This window comes from Cynocephalus volans, chromosome 7 (assembly GCF_027409185.1).
Source record: "Cynocephalus volans isolate mCynVol1 chromosome 7, mCynVol1.pri, whole genome shotgun sequence".
Lineage (NCBI taxonomy): Eukaryota > Metazoa > Chordata > Mammalia > Dermoptera > Cynocephalidae > Cynocephalus > Cynocephalus volans.
Genome location: NC_084466.1, coordinates 59,953,829 through 59,976,436, shown reverse-complemented (window position 1 = coordinate 59,976,436; position 22,608 = coordinate 59,953,829). Strand labels below are relative to the sequence as shown.

The 22,608-nt window shown below is 38.7% G+C and overlaps 1 protein-coding gene across 6 annotated transcripts in view; it reads left to right on the top strand.

The window, feature by feature from the left end:
* Nucleotides 1-374: 374 nt before the first annotated feature.
* Nucleotides 375-22,608, top strand: part of VWA8 (von Willebrand factor A domain containing 8) — a 427,373-nt gene continuing 405,139 nt past the window's right edge. For all 6 annotated transcript variants that reach the window (XR_010024043.1, XM_063102173.1, XM_063102175.1 and 3 more), the window contains exon 1: nucleotides 375-616. Coding sequence is in view for 5 of the 6 variants with exons in the window: in XM_063102173.1 (XP_062958243.1) it covers nucleotides 454-616 (163 nt within the window). In the remaining variant the exon portion in view is untranslated. The remainder of the gene's footprint in view (nucleotides 617-22,608) is intronic.

Here is a 22,608-nt window from a genome sequence, read left to right as displayed (position 1 = left end):
AAGCAGTCTACAGGGAAAGCTCACTATAAGAGTGAACCATTAACTAAAAAAAGGACTTAGCAAATATCTGAAGAGTCACACAAAGAAATGCTCCCCAAACCCTTAGGCGTTTCCTGAATTCATGAGTTTATGGGACTACGGGGCACAACTGGAGGCAAACCCAGTGAATTCAGGTGAACAGTTGCAAGGGAGGCAGGTGCGCGCCGCAGGGGCACCCGAGCGGCCCAGCCCGCGGGTGCCGGCTCCGTGGGCTCGCGCTACGCAGGATCCCTCCAACCGCGGGGGCCGAGCCGGCCCAAAACGGTTCATTCGGCCGTGCTGGGGGAAGGAGTTTCCGGCGGACTCTGCGCCGTACCGCTTCCGGTCCCCCTAGACACGCCGCTTCACGCTGCCGGTCCGGGACGCGGCTTGCTACCGGCCCCTCTCGCAGTCCCCGGCAGCGCCCCCGGCCCCATGCAGCCCCAGCTCCTTCTCCTCGGGGCGCACGGCGGCCACAGCGGCCAGGCCTCGCGGCGCATGCGTCTGCTCCTGCGGCAGGTGCTGCGAGGCAGGCCCGCCGGCGACGGGCAGCGGCCGGAGTTCAGACTGCTGCATGCCGGGGCGGGGGCCGACACAGGTAACCGGGGCGCCCTGTCAACTTCGCGCTCCGTGCCAGACCTCCGCGAACCGCCGCCGCCCCTTCCTGCTGCTTCGCTGCAGCGGAAGGAGCGCTAGCTGCGCGGCGCGACGAGAGATCGAGATTTTAGTGCCATTCTGTCGCTAACTGCTGTGTAATGTGAGGCAAGGCAGTTGCACTCTCTGGGTCTCTTTCAGTAACCCGAGGGGTCTGGACTATGTTTCTGATGACATGGACTAGTGCTTTCTCCTTCTCACTGCTGCTTTTACCCCTAGAATTCTGACTTGCATTATCTCACACACAGAGTTTGACGTAGCAGCCCTCGGGAGTTGTTGAAATACAGACTTTGACCTTGCTCTCCGAGTCTCAAGGGCCTGGAGGCCGGTCTGTGCCATGTTCCAGCCAGGGCTTGTGGTGGCTTTAGAAATGTGCACTCTCGCCAAAGAACCTAGTAGCTCACGGTGTTTTAAATGCATCCAAGCTTTACAGGAGCTTTCCTTCCTCAAAGTCTCAAATATTCTTAGAGCTGAAAGTCACAGCTTGCATTAGTTAAAACTCTTGACTGTGCAGTTGAGGTTAGTGAGACCCTGAAGGGGAAAGTGACTTGCTGGAGATCACACAACTGACTGGTGACTACACAAGAATCGCATGCTCTGGTTTCTAAGCTCAGTATTGTTTGGCTCTGCCTGAGCTGATTTTAGGAATCCTTTTTGTTGTGTTGGGTTAGATATATTTGTGATGGTTAAGGGAAGGGATGTTTGTTATTGCTGCTTTTGATTGGTGAAGTGATTCTAAGCAAGATTTTGTGAGCGTTATTGTTGCCTAGAATAACGGAAGTATTCACTATGAAATTGTTGGGTTCATTGTTCTTCTTGCCTTCCCCCATCCCAATAATTTTCCTTGCCAAGGAACGAGTGAGTTTACATCCCATGCATTTCATTTTATTCATTCGTCGATCGATTGAACACGTGCTTCTCTCCCCATAGAGTTATGATTTCAAATTTTGCCTTTTCTCAATTGTAACTTATAGGGTGTTTATTCATTTCTTTATTGTTTGTGTTTTTTGTTTGTTTATTGCTCCATTGTCGTAGAAGGCAGCAGTCAGGGGTAGAAGTGTAGCATGATCTATAGTACTTCGGAGTTAAACAATCTGGGTTGGAATCCACTTTGCACTGTCTGCCTTTGGGGACTCGAAGGTAGGTTACTTTGTGTTCCACTTTTCTTAACAGTAAAATGAGGACAAGAAGAGTATACCTGATATGGGTGTTGTGAAGATTCAGTTAATACAATTTGTGGTACACATTAATGTTCAGTAAAAGTCAGTTTCTTTCATTATTCTTAGTATATACTTTTTCAGCTATGTGAGTTATTCTGTTTCCTTGGCTTTAGAGGAAATGAAACCAGCTCCTTTTAGCTTCGGAACTGTCAGAACTATTTGGGTAGGCAGATGGAGCAGAGTTAATGGACGTAAACTTTTTTAAAAATAAAAATTGTTCTTTGTACATGAATAATACATGTAGATTGTAAAAACATTAGAAATGCATGTGGGTGTGCACTTTTAAAGTTTGTCGGATATAGGTATTAGATTTGTTGTAGATATCCTCCAAACTTGTATGTCTAGCAAATTAAAGTACACATTACATGCAACGCATTAACTTTTAAGACTTGTTGAGAGCCACTGACTCTGGCAAGATCAGGCCACAAGAAGTAAACTATGTGAATCCAACTGGCCTTGCTATTGCAAAGATTCACAAGGTTGAAGGTATGAGGACTGTGGATAAATGCAGCTGGGAACTCACCGGAGATCTGGACTCAAGTGTTAACAATTGTAAGCCAGGTAAACAGAAGGCAAGCTCTTGGCTACCCTGAGACATAAGTGCATGGCCATCAAGGTTGGAGTGTCCCATTTTAAACCAGAGGTCATATACAGACCATAAATAGGAGTAGGCCATAATTACAGTTTATGATGGAAAGATACTTGCAGCTGCACTCATGCCTGTTACCAGTAACTAATTACCTCCTCTCTGCTTATAATTGACATTGTTTCCTAATAGTTTGAAAAAAGAGCAACGAAGTACATAAATAATAGATTCAAGTTATGAACCATACTGTTCTTATTTCTCCTGAACCATATGTCTGTCTTATTTATCTTTACATTCTTTTGGTATCTGCCAAAATAAGCATTCTGTGGCTAATTATGTTAATGTTCATACAAAGAATGAGCAGGAGAGACTGGAATTGCCTTGTTGGCTCTCAAGATAGGAACTTTATTAAGCCTGATAAGCAGAAGGAAGAAAGATCATCTATTTAGAAAGAAAATCCCCAACCCACTGGTTTTTATCCTGTGCAGTCAAATAGTATAAGTATCTATATTTTTAAATTCTTCATGTCTCCTTCAACTTCAATTAGTAGTAATGTCTCTTGGTTTTAGGAACAAAGAGGTTACCAAGGAGCTTATCTATTGCAAAGACTTTTTAATAAAGATTATTGTAGTGTTTTCACAGATGGAGCAAAGCAAATTGGTTTTGTAGGACTCTGCTATTAAATGGATTCAGATATACCATAGATCAAATGATGAACCTGGAAACATAACTCTGTATAAATCCACCATGATGTATTTAGTGTTCTCTTTTAACATCATTATTATTAAAGGGATTCACTATTTTTTCTTTATGACTCTTGTGTATGAAGTAAATTTATTTCTAGATCTACTCTAAAATACTTTTGTACAAGCAATCTGTGTTCCTTGTAGAAAAGTGAAAAATGTATACAAATTCCCTACAACATAACCCAATCAAATTAGTAGTTATCAACTTTTGGATGTTAATACTATCAGCTATATATATTTATACAAATACATATTTCTTTTAAAAAATGGGATCATGTGTGTTTTATAATTTATTATCACATTCATTATTGTGACCATATTAGTATAGTGATGAATATTACCATACGTGATTATTTGAAATAGGTATTAAGTTCATATATTTATCCATATAATTAATTTTGCCAGTTTCCCATTCTTGGACATTCAGTTTGTCTATTTTTAAATATATAAGCAATGCTTATATATTAAACAGCTATCTATATGCATTTTTGTGTTTTTAAGATTACATCCCTGGGCTACGGTAACATTAGATAGTAATACTCATAAATGAGTAATACTCAAAACTCTGGCCTCAACTGAGAAATGTGATGTAAAGGGAAAAGAACTATCCTGTGGTTCAGGTCTTAGCTCTATCTACTGTACTGTATCCAACCTTGGAGAAATCATTTACTTCTTCGAATCTGCACCAGGCTGTTTTGACCCTGAGGATATTCTAACTCTGTTGTACATTAAAGAATTTAGTATTAAAATCCCAGAACAGTTGTAAACTTATAAATCACTGGGAAGACCCACATTAGGAGCACACAGACCAACGTGGAGATTGCTGATATGTTTTCTCTTGGGTCTAAGTTTTGTGTATAAAAAAATGGTGACACTAACCCAGTGGTTCTTAACCTGGGTGATTCCCCTTCCCCAGGAGACATTTGGCAATGTCTGGAGGCATTTTTGGTTGTCAGAACCAGGAGGGAGGGGTGCTACTGTCGCCTAGTGGGTAGGGGCCAGTAATGCTACTAAGCATTCTAGGACAACCTCTCACAACAAAGAATTATCTGGTCAATAGTGCCACTGTTGAGAAATCCTGAACTAAACAAACTTCTTTGTCAAAGCTATTGGCAAGATAAAAACTTTAGAGAAATTAAATTTAACAAGAGTTTAATTGAGCAAAGAGTGATTTGCAAATCGGGCAGCCCTCAGAACCGGAACAGGTTCAGATAGCTCTACTCCACAATGTGGTCATGCAACATTAATGGACACAAAATGGAAGTGAGTTAAAGAAACAGCTTGATTGGTTACAGCTCAGTGTTTGCCTTATTTGAACATGGTCTGATCAGTTGGCAGCCTGTGATTGACTGAAGCTCTGCTGCTGTGATTAGCTGAGATTCAGCTATTTGTTAACAAAGCATACTCCTAAATTAGGCTTTCAGTTAATATATGTACTAAGTTTGATTGCAGTTTGTTACATAAGGACGTGAAGTAGGAAGGCATCCTGAGGACAAATTTAGTTTAACACAACAAATCATTGCATTGCGAATACATTTCATAGAGACATTTCTTAAAAGTATGTACATCCATTAACAGAATCTGTAGTCTCCTGTTTGGAAGAGATTAAGAACATTCAAAGCACTTTTTAGAAGAGCTGCCACAGATGTGCCTGGGGTATGTAAATGAGAACATTTCTGAGATTGGTAAAGATCTTGATAATAGAACACCTCTGAAATATTTGAGGAGAATATCCAAATTTCTCATGGGTTAGCAAAGAATTAAATAATAACTATCAGTCATCTCAAAATTTTAAAGAATTATTAGAAACTATCAACATAAAATGAAACTGTGACAAAGCTGTGACTGCCAAATTTGTTACTGATTAAACATTGAAGAAAGTATAAAATCTTTTTGGTATTTGTTTCATGCTAATGACCACAAATGAAAACGTACAGCTATAGAAAACATAATTGGTAAAATTCTGTATGGACAAAAGAAAGTGATAAGTCAAAACTTGACTGTAAATTAATACTTTAAATAAAAGAAAAATGAAAATTTGCTGTATGAAGATTGATCAAGGAATTCTTTTGGCTTAATGAATTTTGTCCTGAAAACTATGTGATGAAAATTTATGAATGTTAGTATTACTCTGATTAAAGTATTTGTTTTCAGAATGTCCTCAGGGTTAACATATCCTATATTCCTCTCTAAGTGTGTATCTTCATTTGTAAAATGGAGATCATTACACTTGTTCTGCCTTCCTTTACCTTACAAGACTTGCTGTATTAGTTAGCAGTCATTTGGTTGTGACAGAAATGTACACATACAAACATATTGATTCATTCACATAGATGGGACACCCGATGGCTTCAAGCCAGGCTGGATGCAGGGGGTTCAAATGACATCCCTAGGGTTTGGGCTTTCTCTGCCCTTCCCCTTGGTCCCTCTGCTTTCCACTCTTCATTTATTGGATCTACTTTTTGCTCTATTGGTTTCAATGTCTGGCAGGTTTTCTCCATGTGTAGCAATTATAGCCTTACTGATAGCCCCAGACTTTCATTGTCCTTACAATTTACAGTGTGAAAAGAAGAGAGAAAATCTTTTCCTGCCAGCACTGACAGAAGTTCTGGAGAAACCTCTTACTGGCCAAGCATGGATCATGTGCCATCTCTGAAACAATCATTGTGGCCAGATGGTGGAATATTCTTGCTAGGCTTGTGCAGGGTATTCCCCTCTCAGGGGTTTGGTGTGGGGGTAAGGTTTGAGGTTAGAATGAAATCAAATGGAATGGGTTCTCCATTGGAGAAAGGGATTCTATTGTCAAAATAGAAAGAGAAAGAATTGGGCACATAAAACGCAACAGCTGTCTATTATAAATGACCTAAAAGTCAAGTGAGCAATGTCCAAAGGGGCATGCATGTGATTAAGTATTATTTAAAAGGTACTATTAATTATTAACTTGAGTATAGAAATTATTTTATTATAAACCTTTGGGAAATCCCTTTAAATAGGATTATTGCAAGTGATAAAATCAAGCCATGTTACCTTAAATGCGATCTAAAATTAGTTTCATTTGGAAGGTTTTATCTTTCAAATTCTTTTCATGTTTTTAAAACTTCAGGTCTATATTTTCCACGCCTGACTAAAACACATAACTTACTTTATTGGTAATAGTATTTATGTGACAGTTTGTGTACTGTACAGGATTTGAGTTAATCTGAGTTATGAGTGGTTGCTTTTGCATTATTTTTTATGATTGCAGTTAAACATTCAGCAGCATACTAGATAACAATTTGTACATTTTTATTAACTCATTTTTATAGTTCCAATAATTTCCACTGAATACCTTATTAATTAAATAATTCTTTTTCTTCTTTTTTATGATTGGACTTAACCAAAATAGTTCACATGAAGAAAGGCATACATTAGCTTTTTCTGCCTAAATTATGCTACTATTCTCTTATGAGTATTCTTGTTCCCCTTTAGAAAATATTTAAACTACCTCATTTAAATAAATCAACTACAAATGGCTTGACTTATGAGCATGTTGATAGATGCTGTGTGCTCAAAGAATGCAGAAAATCATTAAGAAGGGCTTAAAAACAATAATTAAGAAAGCGGTATTTAATTAAAAGCTGTAATTCATTTGTAATAATTTATTTATTCATCAAACATTTATTGAATACCTGGTGGACTTGAGATATTGTTTTTTGGCACTGGGAATACAATGACTATGAAAACACAGGCTGTACGCCCTGCCTTCCAAAAAAAGTCTTGTAGACTAAAAAGTAGTTTTCAAACATTTTTCTCATTTAACTGCTAAAAGGATTTTGTAAATATGTATGTATCCCTTTTGCATATTTTTAGGTTGATATCTAGAAATTTTCCTGCTAAGTATAAATAGTTGGAAAGGATGACATTTCCAGTGTGTTGTAAATATTGACATTTACAAGAAAAATTGCTACAAACTTTTTTTTTAACAATAAAGTATTTTCTTTTTCTTTATTGGTTATGAATATTCATGAGATACGAAGTTGATTGTCACCCCTTGTGCCAAAGATGTGAAGGTCAGATCCATACTGGCAGCATGCCCATTACTACAAATTGTGATTGTACCCTGTGTCCTCCACCCAATGATCCTCAACCTCCTTCCCCTTTCCCCCCGCACTCTGCTTTGTTCCCAAGGTATGTTCTCTCCCTCTGCAAGTTCAATATTCCCTAGTTGAATATTAATTGTTGCTAGAGTGCATAAAATCAGAAATAAATTTGTTGATTTCTTTAGACCTCATGATCAAACTTTTGACACTGTATTTAGTGAAACAATGCTAATTGGTTTAGAAGCTATTATTGTAATCTCTTCATAATAAAAGTTTGAAAATAGCATTTAAAAGATCAAGAATGACTGTAATTGGGATAAATATTCATGATATTATTTGAGAATAAGTTTTTAGCTGCCTTATTGAAAGACACACATTTTTTCTGAAAGAAACATTTACAGGTTTTATCTGTGATATTTACCAAATGTATTGTGAAAAATTTGGTAGTACTGAAAACTATTTCAGTTACATTAAACTGGATCAGCATGAATAATATGTATTGCTTCAGATGTTCAGAGGTGCTCCCCGCCCCAAGCAATAGCATGTGCTCAAGATAGGAATTGAGAAAAGCTGAAGAAATTAGCTTACCTTTCAGTAAATTCAGCTAGTTTTTGAAGCTTTGTGTACTTTGTTCCTTGAGCTTTCCCATCTTGGCTTACTTGACAATACCCTAAACTTCCCCACTCTGTAATAATGCTCTATCTGACACAAGTCAGCACAGACCAAAATACTATAGTCTGTTCTAAAGTAACTTTTCAGTTTTAGTAGAAATATCTGAGACATGGAAAAACAAGTCACAAGCAGACTTATGTTGATTTGAGTATTTTTGAAAGGAGGCTTACCCTAAACTATAGTCTTATATGTCCCTTTATTTAGTTCTGAAAGGACTTATAGGAATGGAGAACCTGCAGAGCCAGTTCTCAGTTAGATCCACGTTAGGACAAAACACATGGAAGTGAAGATCTGAAAAATGATCCCATGAGACTGCTGTGCTCTGTACCCTTGGAAATTGTTTGTATACCCTAATTCAAAGACCACTGTTGTAGAGGGGGCATAATCAATAATTGTAATGTAATGTGAGAAATGCATTACAAAAACATGAATTACATACTATGCTAGTAGAAAGACAAGAATGAAATGATTCTTGAGGGAGATGGAGATTATGCTAGAGGAAAAGTTAGGGAAGGTTCAATGGGGAGGTGAAGATATTTGAGTAAAAGTTGTGTAAAGGGAAAGTGGTGTGAGAGATGTGGAAGGCCTACGCTGAGGGAATAAAGTGTCAGTCACAAAGATAGGAACACAAGGTGGAGCTGGCTGGAGATTGTTCGGCACACACAACAGAGAATATAGAGTTCTCTTTTTCTCATGTTGAAGTTGAGGTGTCCCTGAAATATCTAGGTCAAGTGTTTAGTAGGCTACTGGCAGGTATGAAACTCAGGAGAGAGATCTGAGCCAAAGTAGACATTTAAGAGTTAGTTGCATAAAGGTCAGAGTTGGGCCATTGCTATGGATTAGATGACTCAGCAAAGTGTAGCAAAGCAACAAAAGTAGGCCAAGAATATCAACATTTAAGGGAGGGATGGATGGCAAATTCTTGGTCCATATGAGTGTCATAATTCCTCCTTTTGTCTACAGCAGATATGGCTGCAGGTCACAGCTGTATTTCTCAGTGAATCCAATTTCCATTATGATTTCTTTTTTGGATATTTAAGAAGCCTGTTAATTGATTTCCAAATGTTTGGGAGTTTTCCAGTTACCTTTTTGTTATTGATTTCTAGTTTAATCTCATTGTGGTTGGAAAAAACAATCTTTATGATTTCCATCTTTTAAAATTATTGAGTCTTGCTTTATGGGCCAGCCTATGATCTATTTTGGTGAATGTTCCATGATGTGCTTTTAATAAGAATATGTATTTTGTTGTTGGGTGTAGTCTATAAAAGTCACTTAGCTCAAGTGATTAATTGTGTTTTTAGATCTTCTCTATCTTTATATGGACACTTGATCTTAGCCAAAAGGCCGAGACGCAATTATCCTTACTTCTGTATGCTTCTTTGTTTTTCCTTCTGCTTCTATCAGTTGCTGAGAGAGGTATTTTAAATTATCTAGATGTAATTGTGAATTTGCCTATTTCTATTTTTGTTCTGTTCATTTTTGCTTTATGTTTATTGCCCAGCTCCCTCCTTGCCAGGTCACCACTGTAGGTTTGCTGTGTTTCTCCACAAAGGGTCACAGCTTCTAATTACAGTTACCCTCTCTGCTTGGTCTTTCCCATTGCCCCTTTAGGCCTAGGGGTGGTAATGGCTTTATGTTATTGCTAGTCCAAGGGTACCGTACCATGTCTGTTGGTTTTCCTAGACTCTGTCCACACCTTCATAAATGGTTCCTTGATTATATTCTCAGTTACTCAGTTTGAATGTAACATCTGTTTCTTGCTGGGACCCTTACTGCTAAATGGAGATTTTTAGGAAAAACTTTTCAGTCAGCAGGAAAATTCAGTGCAAAAGCCTGAAATGAGCATGTGTCTGGCATGTTTAAGTAATAGTTCAGAGCAGCCACAGTGATCCTAATAAAATCAGAACCAAGTAATGCCAGTCTTCTGCACAATCCTCCAGTCTTTGCTATGGCCTATGCTATGGTTTGAATATGTTATATAATAATTGGGTTAGGGTAGTTAATGTACCTATCATCTCATGGATTTATCATTTCTTCGAGGTGAAAACATTCAAAAGCCTCTCCTCTAGCTATTATGTAACATATGAAACTTAACTGTTAACCATAGTCACTCTGCTGTGCAGTAGAACATCAGAACTTACTCCTCCTATCTAATTGAGTTTTTTACCCATTGGCCAACTTCTCCCTGTTTTCCTTCCATCTCCCCACCCCCGTCTCTGGTAACCACTGGTCGACTCTCTTCCTCTATAATACCAGCTTTTTTTTTTTTTTTTTTTAAAGATTCCACACATGAAAGTGGTCATATGATATTGGTCTTTCTGTGCCTGGCTTATTTCACTTAACATAATGTCTTCCAAGTACATCCATATTGCCACTAATGACAGGATTTCATTATTTTTTATGGCTGAATAGTATTCCATTGTGTATACATACCACATTTTTTTATCCATCCATTCATTGTTGGACACTTTAAGTTGATTCCATATCTTGGCTATTGTAAATTGTGCTTCAATAAACATGGGATTGCAGATATGTCTTTGACATACTGACTTCATTTCCTTAGGGTATATACCCAGTAGTGGGACTGCTGGATCAAATGGTAGTTCTATTTTTAATTTTTTGAGGAAACTACATACTGTTTTCCATAATTGCTGTACTAATTTATAGTCCCAGCAACAGCGTGCAAGTGTTCCCTTTTCTTCACATCCTTGCCAACACTTGTTTTGTCTTTTTCATAATAGCCATTCTAACTGGAGTGGGGTGGTATCTCATTGTTGTTTTGATTTGCATTTCCCTGATGATTAGTGAGGTTGAGCATTTTTGCATATGACTGTTGGCCATTTGTATGTCTTCTTTTGAGAAATGTCTGTTAAGATCCTTTGCCCATTTTTTAGTTGGGTTGTTTTTTTGCTATTGAGTTGTTTAAGTTCCTTATATAGTCTAGATATAACCCCTTGTCAAATGTGCAGTTTGCAGATATTTTCTCCTGTTCTGTAGGTTGTGTCTTCACTCTGTTAACAGTTTCCTTTGAAGTGCAAATGCTTTTTAGTTTCATGTAATCCCACTTGTCTATTTCTGCTTTTATTGCTTGTGCTTTCGAAGTATTATTTAAAAACTCCTTGCCCAGTCCCTTGTCATGGATCATTTACCATATGTTTTCTTCTGGTAGTTTCATAGCTTCAGGTTTTATGCTTAAATCTTTAGTCCATTTTGAGTTGATTTTTGTATATGATGAGAGGTAGGGGTCTAGTCCCATTCTTCTGCATACAGATATCCAGTTTTCTCAGAACCATTTATTGAAGAGACAGTCTTTTCCCCAATATGTATTCTTGGCACCTTTATCAAAGAGCGGTTGGTTCGTTGTAGGTATGTGAATTTATTTGTGGGCTCTATTCTGTTCTGTTGGTCTATGTGTCTATTTTTATGCCAGTACCATGCAGTTTTGGTTACCATAGCTTTGCGGTATAACTTGAAGTCAGGTAGTGTGATACCTTCAGCTTTGCTCGTTTTTCTCAGGATTGCTTTGGCTATTCAGGGTCTTTTTTGGTTCCATATGAATTTTAGGGTTGTTTTTTCTATGTCTGTGAAGAATGTCATTGGTATTTTGATAGTAATTATATTAAATCTGTAGATCACTTTGGTTAGAATGGCCATTTTAACAATATTAGTTCTAACAATTGATGAACATGGGATATCTTTCCATTTATTTGTGTCCTCTTCAGTTTCTTTCTTCAGAATTTTACAGTTTTCACTGTAGAGGTCTTTCACCTCCTTAGTTAAGTTTATTCTGAAGTAGCTGTTTTTGTTTTGTAGTTATTGTAAAAGGCATTTTTTAAATTTCTTTTTGCATACCTGTGTTTTACACAGTGTTTGTACTTTTCTCCCAAATGTTTAGGTTAGCAGTTTTTCCTTCACTATTTGACATGAACAAAAATGTCCTCAGTAAATAGTGATTGAGTACCTGCTATCAACTATGTCTCTCTTCTAGTGAAATCATCTGTTGGCTGGGAACACTCTACACAGTTTTTAGCTTATCTTAATCAGTTGAGATACAAGCATGTCTTGAATAGATAAATACCGTGAACCTACTTCCTTTTATGAAAGGGGAAAAAATTTGGCACAATGGTTGGGACACTAACTTTGGTGACAAGTTGGATATTTTATCATCGCCATTTTATATTTAGGAACTCTCACAGAGGTTAAGGGTATCACAGTGGCAGATCTTCTAGTCCCTAGTCCAGTGCAAATATTACTCTCTGCTAGTTTTATTTTATTTACTCCCTTGATGTCTACCTCCTACCATTAGAATGTAAATGAACCAAAGCAAGAAATGTGCTCATATTTTCTATCATTATATTCTCAATGCCTAATGGTGCCTGGCACTTAGGTGCTTGGAAAATTTAGTTTGATCTCAAACAACTTTATAATATAGATATTTTTATCCTTGCTCCTTTTTTTTTCTTTGTTGCAGATAGGAAAACTAAGTCTAAATTATTCATCAAAAATTGATCACCGACTGTGTCCTAGTGATTAAGTGACTTGCCCATCATTTTTGCCAAAGTCAGCAACGTTTTTGGTAGGATAATATGAAATAATGCTTGTATTTAGAGCCAGTCCTCTGACTTCCAGGCCAGTCCAATGCTCTGTCCCCGTGCTATACTGTGTTCTATGGCTTGTAGTTTGATCTTAAAATCTAAAAATCTGTTTTTTTAAAAATTTTATTTTGTCGATATACAATGTGGTTGATTATTGTTGCCCCTTACCAAAACCTCCCTCCCTCCTCCCTCTCCTCCCTCACCCTCAACAATGTCCTCTCTGTTTGCTTGTCGTATCAACTTCAAGTAATTGTGGTTGTTATATCTTCTCCCCCCGCCCCGGTTTTTTTTTTCTGTGTGTGTGTGTGTGAATTTATATATTAATTTTTAACTCCCACCAATAAGTGATAACATGTGGTATTTCTCTTTCTGTGCCTGACTTGTTTCACTTAATATAATTCTCTCAAGGTCCATCCATGTTGTTGCAAATGGCAGTATTTCATTCGTTTTTATGGCTGAGTAGTATTCCATTGTGTAGATGTACCACATTTTCTGTATCCACTCATCCGATGATGGACATTTGGGCTGGTTCCAACTCTTGGCTATTGTAAAGAGTGCTGCAATGAACATTGGGGAACAGGTATACATTCGACTTGATGATTTCCATTCCTCTGGGTATATTCCCAGCAGTGGGATAGCTGGGTCATATGGTAGATCTATCTGCAATTGTTTGAGGAACCTCCATACCATTTTCTATAGAGGCTGCACCATTTTGCAGTCCCACCAACAATGTATGAGAGTTCCTTTTTCTCCGCAACCTCGCCAGCATTTATCGTTCAGAGTCTTTTGGATTTTAGCCATCCAAACTGGGGTTAGATGGTATCTCAGTGTGGTTTTAATTTGCATTTCCCCGATGCTGAGTGATGTTGAGCATTTTTTCATAGGTCTGTTGGCCGTTTGTATATCTTCCTTAAAGAAATGCCTACTTAGCTCTTTTGCCCATTTTTTAATTGGGTTGCTTGTTTTTTTCTTGTAAAGTTGTTTGAGTTCCTTATATATTCTGGATATTAATCCTTTGTCAGATGTATATTTTGCAAATATTTTCTCCCACTCTGTTGGTTGTCTTTTAACTCTGTTAATTGTTTCTTTTGCTGTGCAGAAGCTTTTTAGTTTGATATAATCCCATTTGTTTATTTTTCCTTTGGTTGCCCGTGCTTTGGGGGTCGTATTCATGAAGTCTGTGTCCAGTCCTATTTCCTGAAGTGTTTCTCCTATGTTTTCTTTAAGAAGTTTTATTGTTTCAGGGTGTATATTTAAATCCTTAATCCATTTTGAGTTGATTTTAGTATATGGTGAGAGGTATGGGTCTAGTTTCATTCTCCTGCATATGGATATCCAGTTATCCCAGCACCATTTGCTGAAGAGGCAGTCCCTTCGCCACTGAATAGGCTTGGTGCCTTTGTCAAAGATGAGATGGAAGTAAGTGTGTGGGTTGATTTTGGATTCTCTATTCTATTCCATTGATCAGTGTGTCTGTTTTTATGCCAATACCATACTGTTTTGGTTATCATAGCTTTGTAGTATAGCTTAAAGTCAGGTAGTGTTATGCCTCCAGCTTTATTTTTTTTGCTCAGCATTGCTTTGGCTATGCGTGGTCTTTTATTATTCCATATAAATGTCTGGATAGTTCTTTCCATTTCTGAGAAAAATGTCTTTGGAATTTTGATGGGGATTGCATTGAATTTGTATATCACTTTGGGTAGTATGGACATTTTCACTATGTCGATTTTTCCAATCCAAGAGCATGGGATATCTTTCCATCTTCTTGTAACCTCTCTAATTTCTCTCAGCAGTGGTTTGTAGTTCTCATTATAGAGATTTTTCACCTCCTTGGTTAACTCAATTCCTAAGTATTTTATTTTTTTGGTGGCTATTGCAAATGGGCAGGCTTTCTTGATTTCTCGTTCTGCATGTTCACTATTGGAGAAAAGAAATGCTACTGATTTTTGTGTGTTGATTTTGTATCCTGCTACTGTGCTGAAATCATTTATCAACTCCAAGGGTTTTTTTGTAGAGGCTTTAGGCTGTTCGATATATAGGATCATGTCATCTGCAAACAGGGACAGCTTGACTTCATCTTTTCCAATCTGGATGCCCTTTATTTCCTTCTCTTCTCTGATTGCTCTGGCTAGTACTTCCAACACTATGTTGAATAGGAGTGGTGAGAGTGAGCATCCTTGTCTAGTTCCTGTTCTTAATGGAAAAGCTTCCAGCTTTTCCCCATTCAGAATGATATTGGCAGTGGGTTTGTCATATATGGCTTTAATTATGTTGTGATACTTTCCCTCTATACCTAACTTATAGAGGGTCTTTGTCATGAATGAGTGCTGAATTTTATCAAATGCTTTTTCAGCATCTGTAGAGATGATCATATGGTCCTTGTGTTTGAGTTTATTAATATGGTGTATCACATTTATTGATTTGCGTATGTTGAACCAACCTTGCATCCCTGGGATGAATCCCACTTGATCGTGGTGAATAATTTTACGTATGTGTTGCTGTATTCTGTTTGCTAGTATTTTAGTGAGGATTTTTGCATCTATATTCATCAAGGCTATCAGCCTGTAGTTTTCTTTTTTGGTTATATCTTTACCTGGTTTTGGTATCAGGATGATGTTTGCTTCATAGAATGAGTTTGGGAGATTTGCATCCGTTTCAATCTTTTGGAATAGTTTGTAAAGAATCTGTGTCAATTCCTGTTTGAATGTTTGGTAAAATTCTGCTGTGAATCCATGTGGTCCTCGGCTTTTCTTTGTTGGGAGCCTTCTGATAACCACTTCAATCTCCTTTATTGTTATTGGTCTGTTCAAATTTTCTACATCTTCATGGTTCAGTTTTGGGAGCTTGTGTGTGTCCAGAAATTTATCCATTTCCTCCAGATTTTCAAATTTGTTGGCGTATAGTTGTTTATAGTAGTCTCGAATGATTCCTTGTATTTCAGATGAATCAGTTGTAATATCGCCTTTTTCATTTCTAATTTTTGTTATTTGAGTCTTCTCTCTTCTTTTTTTTGTTATCCATGCTAATGGTTTGTCAATTTTATTTATCTTTTCAAAAAATCAACTTTTTGATTCATTGATCTTTTGTATTGTTCTTTGGGTTTCAATTTCATTAAGTTCTGCTCTGATCTTAATGATTTCTTTCCATCTGCTAACTTTAAGTTTGGATTGTTCTTGTTTTTCTAGTTCTTTAAGGTGAAGTGTTAGGTTGTTCACTTGCCATCTTTCCATTCTTCTGAGGTGAGCATTTAATGCAATAAATTTCCCCCTTAATACTGCTTTTTCAGTAGCCCATAGGTTTTGGTATGATGTGTCATTATTTTCATTAGTTTCAATAAATTTTTTGATTTCCTACTTGATTTCTTCTTGGATCCATATGTCATTAAGTAGAATGCTGTTTAATTTCCATGTGTTTGTATAGTTTCCAGAGTTTTGTTTGTTATTAATTTCTAGTTTTAATCCATTGTGGTCTGAGAAAATACATGGGATAATTCCAATTTTTTTGAATTTACTGGGAGCTGATTTGTCATCTAATATGTGATCTATCCTGGAGAATGATCCATGTGCTGATGAGAAGAATGAATATTCTGAGGTTGTTGGATGGAATGTTCTGTAGATATTTGCCAATTCCAATTGGTCTGGAGTATTGTTTAGATCTTGTGTTTCTCTTCTGATTCTTTGCCTAGATGATCTGTCTAACAGTCGGGTGTTCAGGTCCCCTGCTATTATGGTATTAGTGTCTATTTCCTTCTTTAGGTCTAATAGAGTTTGTTATATAAATCTGGCTGCTCCAACATTGGGTGCGTACAAATTTATGATTGTTATGTCTTCCTGATGGATCAGTCCTTTTATCATTAAGTAGTGTCCCTCATTGTATCTTTTTATGGTTTTTAGTTTAAAGTCTATTTTGTCAGATATAAGAATAGCTACTCCAGCTCGTTTTTCTTTTCTGTTTGCATGGTAAATCTTTTTCCATCCTTTCACTCTTAGTCTATGTGAATCTTTATGGGTGAGGTAGGTCTCTTGTAGGCAGCATATAGTTGGGTCCTCTTTTTTAATCCAGTCAGCCAGTCTGTGTCTTTTGATTGGGGAATTTAAGCCTTTTACATTAACAGTTGTTATTGAAAGGTGTTGATTTATTCCTAGCATTTTATTGATTGTTTGGTTGTCTTAGGTGTCTTTTGTTCCTTGCTTTCTGATTTACTGTTTGGTTTCTGTGTTTCTTGGTTCCTTAGGTTGTAGATGGCTTTTTTGTTTGTTTGTTTTCTCTTCATGAATGCCATTTTTATTATACTAGTGTGTTTTGATTTTTCTTGGGTTTTTATGGCAGTGGTAGTTATTTTTCAGGAACCAAACCCAGTACTCCCTTGAGGATTTCTTGTAAGGGTAGTCGTGTGGTAGTGAACTCTCGCAGTTTTTGTTAGTCTGAGAAATATACTATTTGCCGTTCATTTCGGAAGGATAGCCTTGCAGGGTAGAGTATTCTTGGCTGGCAATCTTTCTCTTTTATTATTTTGAATATATCATCCAATTCCTTTCTAGCTTTTAGGGTTTGTGATGAAAAGTCTGATGTTAGCCTGATTGGGGCTCCCTTATAGGTGATTTGACGCTTCTCTCTTGCAGCTGTTAAGATTCTCTCTTTGTCTCTGAGTTTTGCCAAATTGGTTATAACATGTCTTGGAGAAGGCCTTTTTGGGTTGAATATGTTTGGAGATCGTTGAGCTTCCTGGATCTGAAGATCTGTGATTTTTCCTATACCTGGGAAGTTTTCAGCTACTATTTTGTTGAATATGTTTTCAATGCAATCTCCTTTTTCCTCCCCTTCTGGGATACCCATGACTCGGATATTTGAGCGCTGAAGGTTGTCTGATATCTCTCTCAGATTTTCTTCAATGTCTTTGATTCTTTTTTCTTTTTTTTTTTTGTCTGCTTGTATTATTTCAAACAGCCCATCTTCAAGTTCAGAGGTTCTCTCTTCAACTTCGACAAGCCTGCTGGTTAAACTCTTCATTGTGTTTTTTATTTCGCTGAAAAACTTCTTCAGTTCGGCAAGTTCTGCTACATTTTTTTTCAGGACATTGATTTCCGTGTACATTTCCTCTTTCAGATCCTGTATACTTTTCCTCATTTCATCATGATGTCTAGCTGAGTTTTCTTGTATCTCATTCAGTTTCCTTAGAATTATCACTCGAAATTCCTTGTCAGTCATTTCAAGGGCTTCTTGTTCTATGGGATCTAGAGTTTGAGATTTATTAACTTTTGGTGATGTACTTTCTTTATTTTTTGTATTTCTGGTATCTTTTTTTTGATGTTTATTCATTGTGGCAGGGGCTTTCACAGTCCACCAGTTTGAGACTATTGACTAACTAAGATGTTGCTGTGGTTGCCAATTTGGTATGGCTACCTCCGTGACTGCTCAGTTGGCCTCTAGTGCCTTGTGTGTGTGGTTGCTTCGGGTCTTGGGCCTCTCCAGGGAGCCACCTTTCTGGTCAGCTTGGACTCTGCTGGGCTGCTGGATCACGGGCGGTACCACAGGGTGTGTGGTCTCTGCTGAGCTTCCACTTCCCATGCCAGACTTCTCCCTGTTCCGTGCGCTCTGGCCTGGGCTGCTGGATCATGCAGTGGCGGCCCCACCGGGTGTGTGGTTTCTGTCGAGTCTCCGCCTCCATAGCCTGACGTCTCCCAACTCTGTGCGCACTGGGCTGGGACGTGTCTTCTGCAACCCTCGTCAGTCAGCTGGGCCTTCAAGACCCTGCTTGGCACCACCTCACCCAGTAAGTCTACCAGGTTTCTGCTAGGCGCAGACGACCGGTCGCTCTGCGTGCCTTTGTAGCACTGTGTCGATCTTTCTCGGGACTTATCACCTTCCTCCTGGTATCGCAGTTATTTGTGTACTTGTCTTATCTCCCACACAGAGTGTGAGCTCCTCGGGCGAGGAGCCCGCAGCACATGGTTCACCTTTAAATCCCCCCGGTGCTGACCGACTCCGGTGCCTGCCCGCAGTCAGCTCTCCGGCAGGTTGAAGCAAACTCGGGAACTCTCCAACCACACTATTCCTAACCAGAAATCGGTTAGGCGTTTTTCTGAACTGGTCGCCGCAGAGATGGTATCTGCCTCCTGGTAACAGGAAGTTTATCGGGGGCTGGAGCCCAGGGTGCAGTGGAGTGACAGTCGGCCCAGCCCGTACTTCCTTGTCCTCCCGACGCTGGCCGGGGACGCCCCACGCCACCAGCCCCGCCAGAGAACCATGGAGGGAGTGGGAGGGAAGGCTGGCCCGTAGGCCCCGGGAAGCACCCCGCCGGGGCAAGCAAGTGGGAAGGTTCAGTGAGGAGCTGAGCCGGGCGAGGAGGACAGGCTTGGCCGAGCTGGGCTGGAGCCGCCACCACCTGAGAAAATGGAGGCAGCCCCGGGGCCGGTGAGGCAGGTGGAAGCCGGGCGGGCGTCCGCCCCCCGGGCAGGGCCGGGCCGGGGGTCACTCACGGGGCTGTGCCAGGCTGGGCGGCTCCCTCTCTGCCTCTGCATCGTTGCCGTCCCCGTCCTTGGCTACCACTGCCTCGGGCTGCTCAGTCGGTCTCGCGGCGCGGCTCGAGCGCTCCCAGGAATCTTCTTTTATGCTGGCCTGAAACCTCGAATCCTGAATAGGGCAGCTGGCTGCCTTCAGCACGGCCCCAGCCTCCGGGATCCTGGCAGTGTCAACAGCGGCCCCGGCGCCGTGTTCCCTGTTTAGAGACTCGCTTTTGCAGCTAAGAAACAGTTCTTTTCCTGCTCCATACTTCAAAGCTGTTGCCTGTAAATGAGGCAGCCTCTCCTGCCAAGGGCAAAGTGGCGGTCAGCCCCCATGACCGGCCACCAGCAGCAGTCCTCTCTTAAGAGACGGCAAGAAGAAAAAATCTAAAAATCTTAAAAGAGATTTTAATTTAAAACTTACATGTAATGTAGCAATATAGCAGGATTATTATAAAAATCCAGACATTAATGATAAACCTTCTCATTTGACGATTACTTTCATTCCCAGTTCTCTCTTTAGAGGCAATCACTATTATCTAGGTGGTATATATGCTCCAGAGTCCAGACCCTTTGCTTGGCTTTTACATATTGTGAATATGCATGTAAGTGTGTTTCATAAATGTTCCTACACTGTATATATTATTGAGTATCTTACTTTTTTTCATTTAAGAATATATTTTAGAGGTTTTTCTATTTCTGTATATAAATCTAGCTCTTCTTCCTTCTCTTTGATTTTTTACTGAGGTAAAGAGGTTATGGTATACATATACCATGGCTTATTTTGTGATTCTCCTTTTGATGAGCATTTAAGGTTTTTTCTGTTTTAAAAAATATTATAAGGTGTATTAGTCCATTGGGGTTGCTATAACAAAATGCCATAAGCCATGTATAGTAGTTTATAAACAATAGAAATTTATTTCTCACAGTTCTGGAGGCTGAGAAGTCAAAGATCGAGGCTCTGGCAGATTTGGTGTCTACTGAGGGCCTGCTTTCTGTTTCATAGATGGTGCCTTCTGGCTGTATCCTAATATGGTGGAAGGGGCAGATGATCCCTTGGATCTCTTTTATAAGGGCAATAATTCCATTCGTGAGGGCTCTACCCTTATGACCTAATCGCCTCCCAAAGGCCTCATCTCCTAATATCATCACCTTAGGGGATTTCAACTTATGAATTTTGGGGCGATGCAAGCATTCAGACTATAACACAAGAAATGCTACAGTGAACACATTCTTGTATGTGTCTTCTAGGGTACATGAGTGAATAGGGTAAGTAATGGGAATTAGAATTTCCTTCCAAAGTGGTTGTATCAATTTATACTTCCTTTGGTATAATGGAGTACTATTTCCTTCAGTCTTCACTCAGTCTTATCAAATTTGAAAATTTTTGCAGATTTGAGAAAGGGCTTCTCCTTTTAGTTTGCATTATCCAGATTATTGGTGAGGTTGAGCATCTCTTGTGTTTTAGTAATTTGAGTTTTCTGTGAATTGCCTGTTTATAGATTTGGCTCATTTTTCTCTTGGATTGTAATTTTTTTTATTGATTTGTAGGCATTCTTTATATATTCAGAATCATAAACTTCTGTCTGTTACATTTTAACTTTGTTTGTGGTACCTTTTTATATAGTAAAGTTTTAATGTAAAATATTTTGTCTTTTCCTTTGCTTTTTTTGCTTCTTAAGTTCTTCCCAAGGTCACCATCATGCCCCTATATTTTTCTAATTCTTTTATATTTTTGTTATCAATATTTATATCTTTAGTTCATTTTGAATTTATTTTTGTCATAAATGTAAGGTGTGAATCTTACCTTGATTTTTTTTTTAAACAAATGGACAGCCAGTTGTCAAGTTCCCAGGAATTTGTATAATCTCCCCTTTTCCTAGTTTGTTTATTAGAAGGATGAGAGTCAGACCTAACACTTAGGGCAACGTTTGTAATGAGAACTGGTGCCTGAAAATGTTATTGTAATGTTAAGGTTAATTACTTGAATCTATTTTGTTAGGAGGCTAAATAATTATAGTCTTTTCGGGAAGTGAAATAACATTTATAAAGGCAAATTACTTGAAAATATCATAGCTGTAATTCTTTATGTTATAACTACTCTGTAAAAGGCGAAAGATTTATACGATCTGAAGAGAAACCAGAGTATAACTACTCTGTAATAAAAGCCAGTAGATAATATCATTCACATATTTGTAAGCAAGCCTATCCTTTCAAAGAAAAGCTATGTTAGAAAGAAATTAATTTTTATTTTCTTTCCTGCATTGAGGAAAATAGGGTAACATGATCAGTCAGCCAATACTTGGAAGTAATTAAGGTTATACTTTGAGACCCTGCTGACCACCTGGTTTTTTGAGGGCATTAGAACGTAAAAGAACAGTGATTCTCAAATTTGCATTAAAAATCACCTGGAGAGGGCCGAGCCCTTGGCGCACTCTGGGGAGTGCGGCGCTGGGAGCGCAGCGACGCTCCCGTTGCGGGTTCAGATCCTATATAGGAATGGCCGGTGCACTCACTGGCTGAGTACCGGTCATGAAAAAGACAAAAAAAAAAAAAAAAAAAAAAATCACTTGGAGGGCTTATTGAAACACATGTTGCTGGACCCCACTCCAGAGCTGCTGATTCAGTTGGTCTAGGGCAGGGCCTCAAAATTCGCATTACCCTAAGTTCCCTGGTGATGGCGACGTTGCTGATTCCAGGTGATGGTGATGCTTTGAGAATCTCTGTGATAGACTGAGTGAAGACAGAGTTGATTGGACAGGGGAGGAGAAAGGAGGGCCTGGTGGTTTCTGGAGGACGTATGCAGCCCCATTTGGGGGCTTGGCTTTGCATGTAGTCTTTATCTTCCTCTCTCAATTTGCCACATATGTGTAATAAATTTTTTCATCTATAAAAGCTCTTTTCCACAGATTTACAGATTTCCTCATTGGTAATGTACCTATCTGTCTCACAGTGTTTTTGGGGAATGTGTAAAGTACCTAGAAGATAGTAAGCATTCAACAAGTGTTGGCTGTTGTTATTATTGCCATGATATAAGACCTTAGCCTCCAGGATAACTCACTAGCTCTAAACTGGCAATGCTGAGAGATGTGTTTTGCAAAGCTACTTTTTCTGAGTGTCTTTGAGTCCTTTCCAAATGAAGTTCCAGGTGCAGATGGTATCAATGTGCCTATTTCATTGTTGGAGAGAGCAAAGCAGGGAGAGATTGTTCAGGTTAGTTCTTCACTTTAGAAAATCAGCCAGGAATCAGTGTTACTTTTAAAAAACAGAACTGTGTAGAAGTTACTGAGGACTTCTACTGTCTCATTTGTTTCATGGATGAATTCTTGGCATGTATGCCACTTGAATTTTGTTCTTTTTATGTGCCTAGAAATATTGAATTTTGGGGGTGTATTGCTGGGGAACTTGAAATTGTAGTGAAGATAAAGATGTATAAAGATGTAAAAAGGTTGAGGATATGTGTTAAAGATTCTGTCCTATTGATGCTTTGGATAATCTTAAATACAACACGTTCTTCTGTATTGTTGCCTTTTTA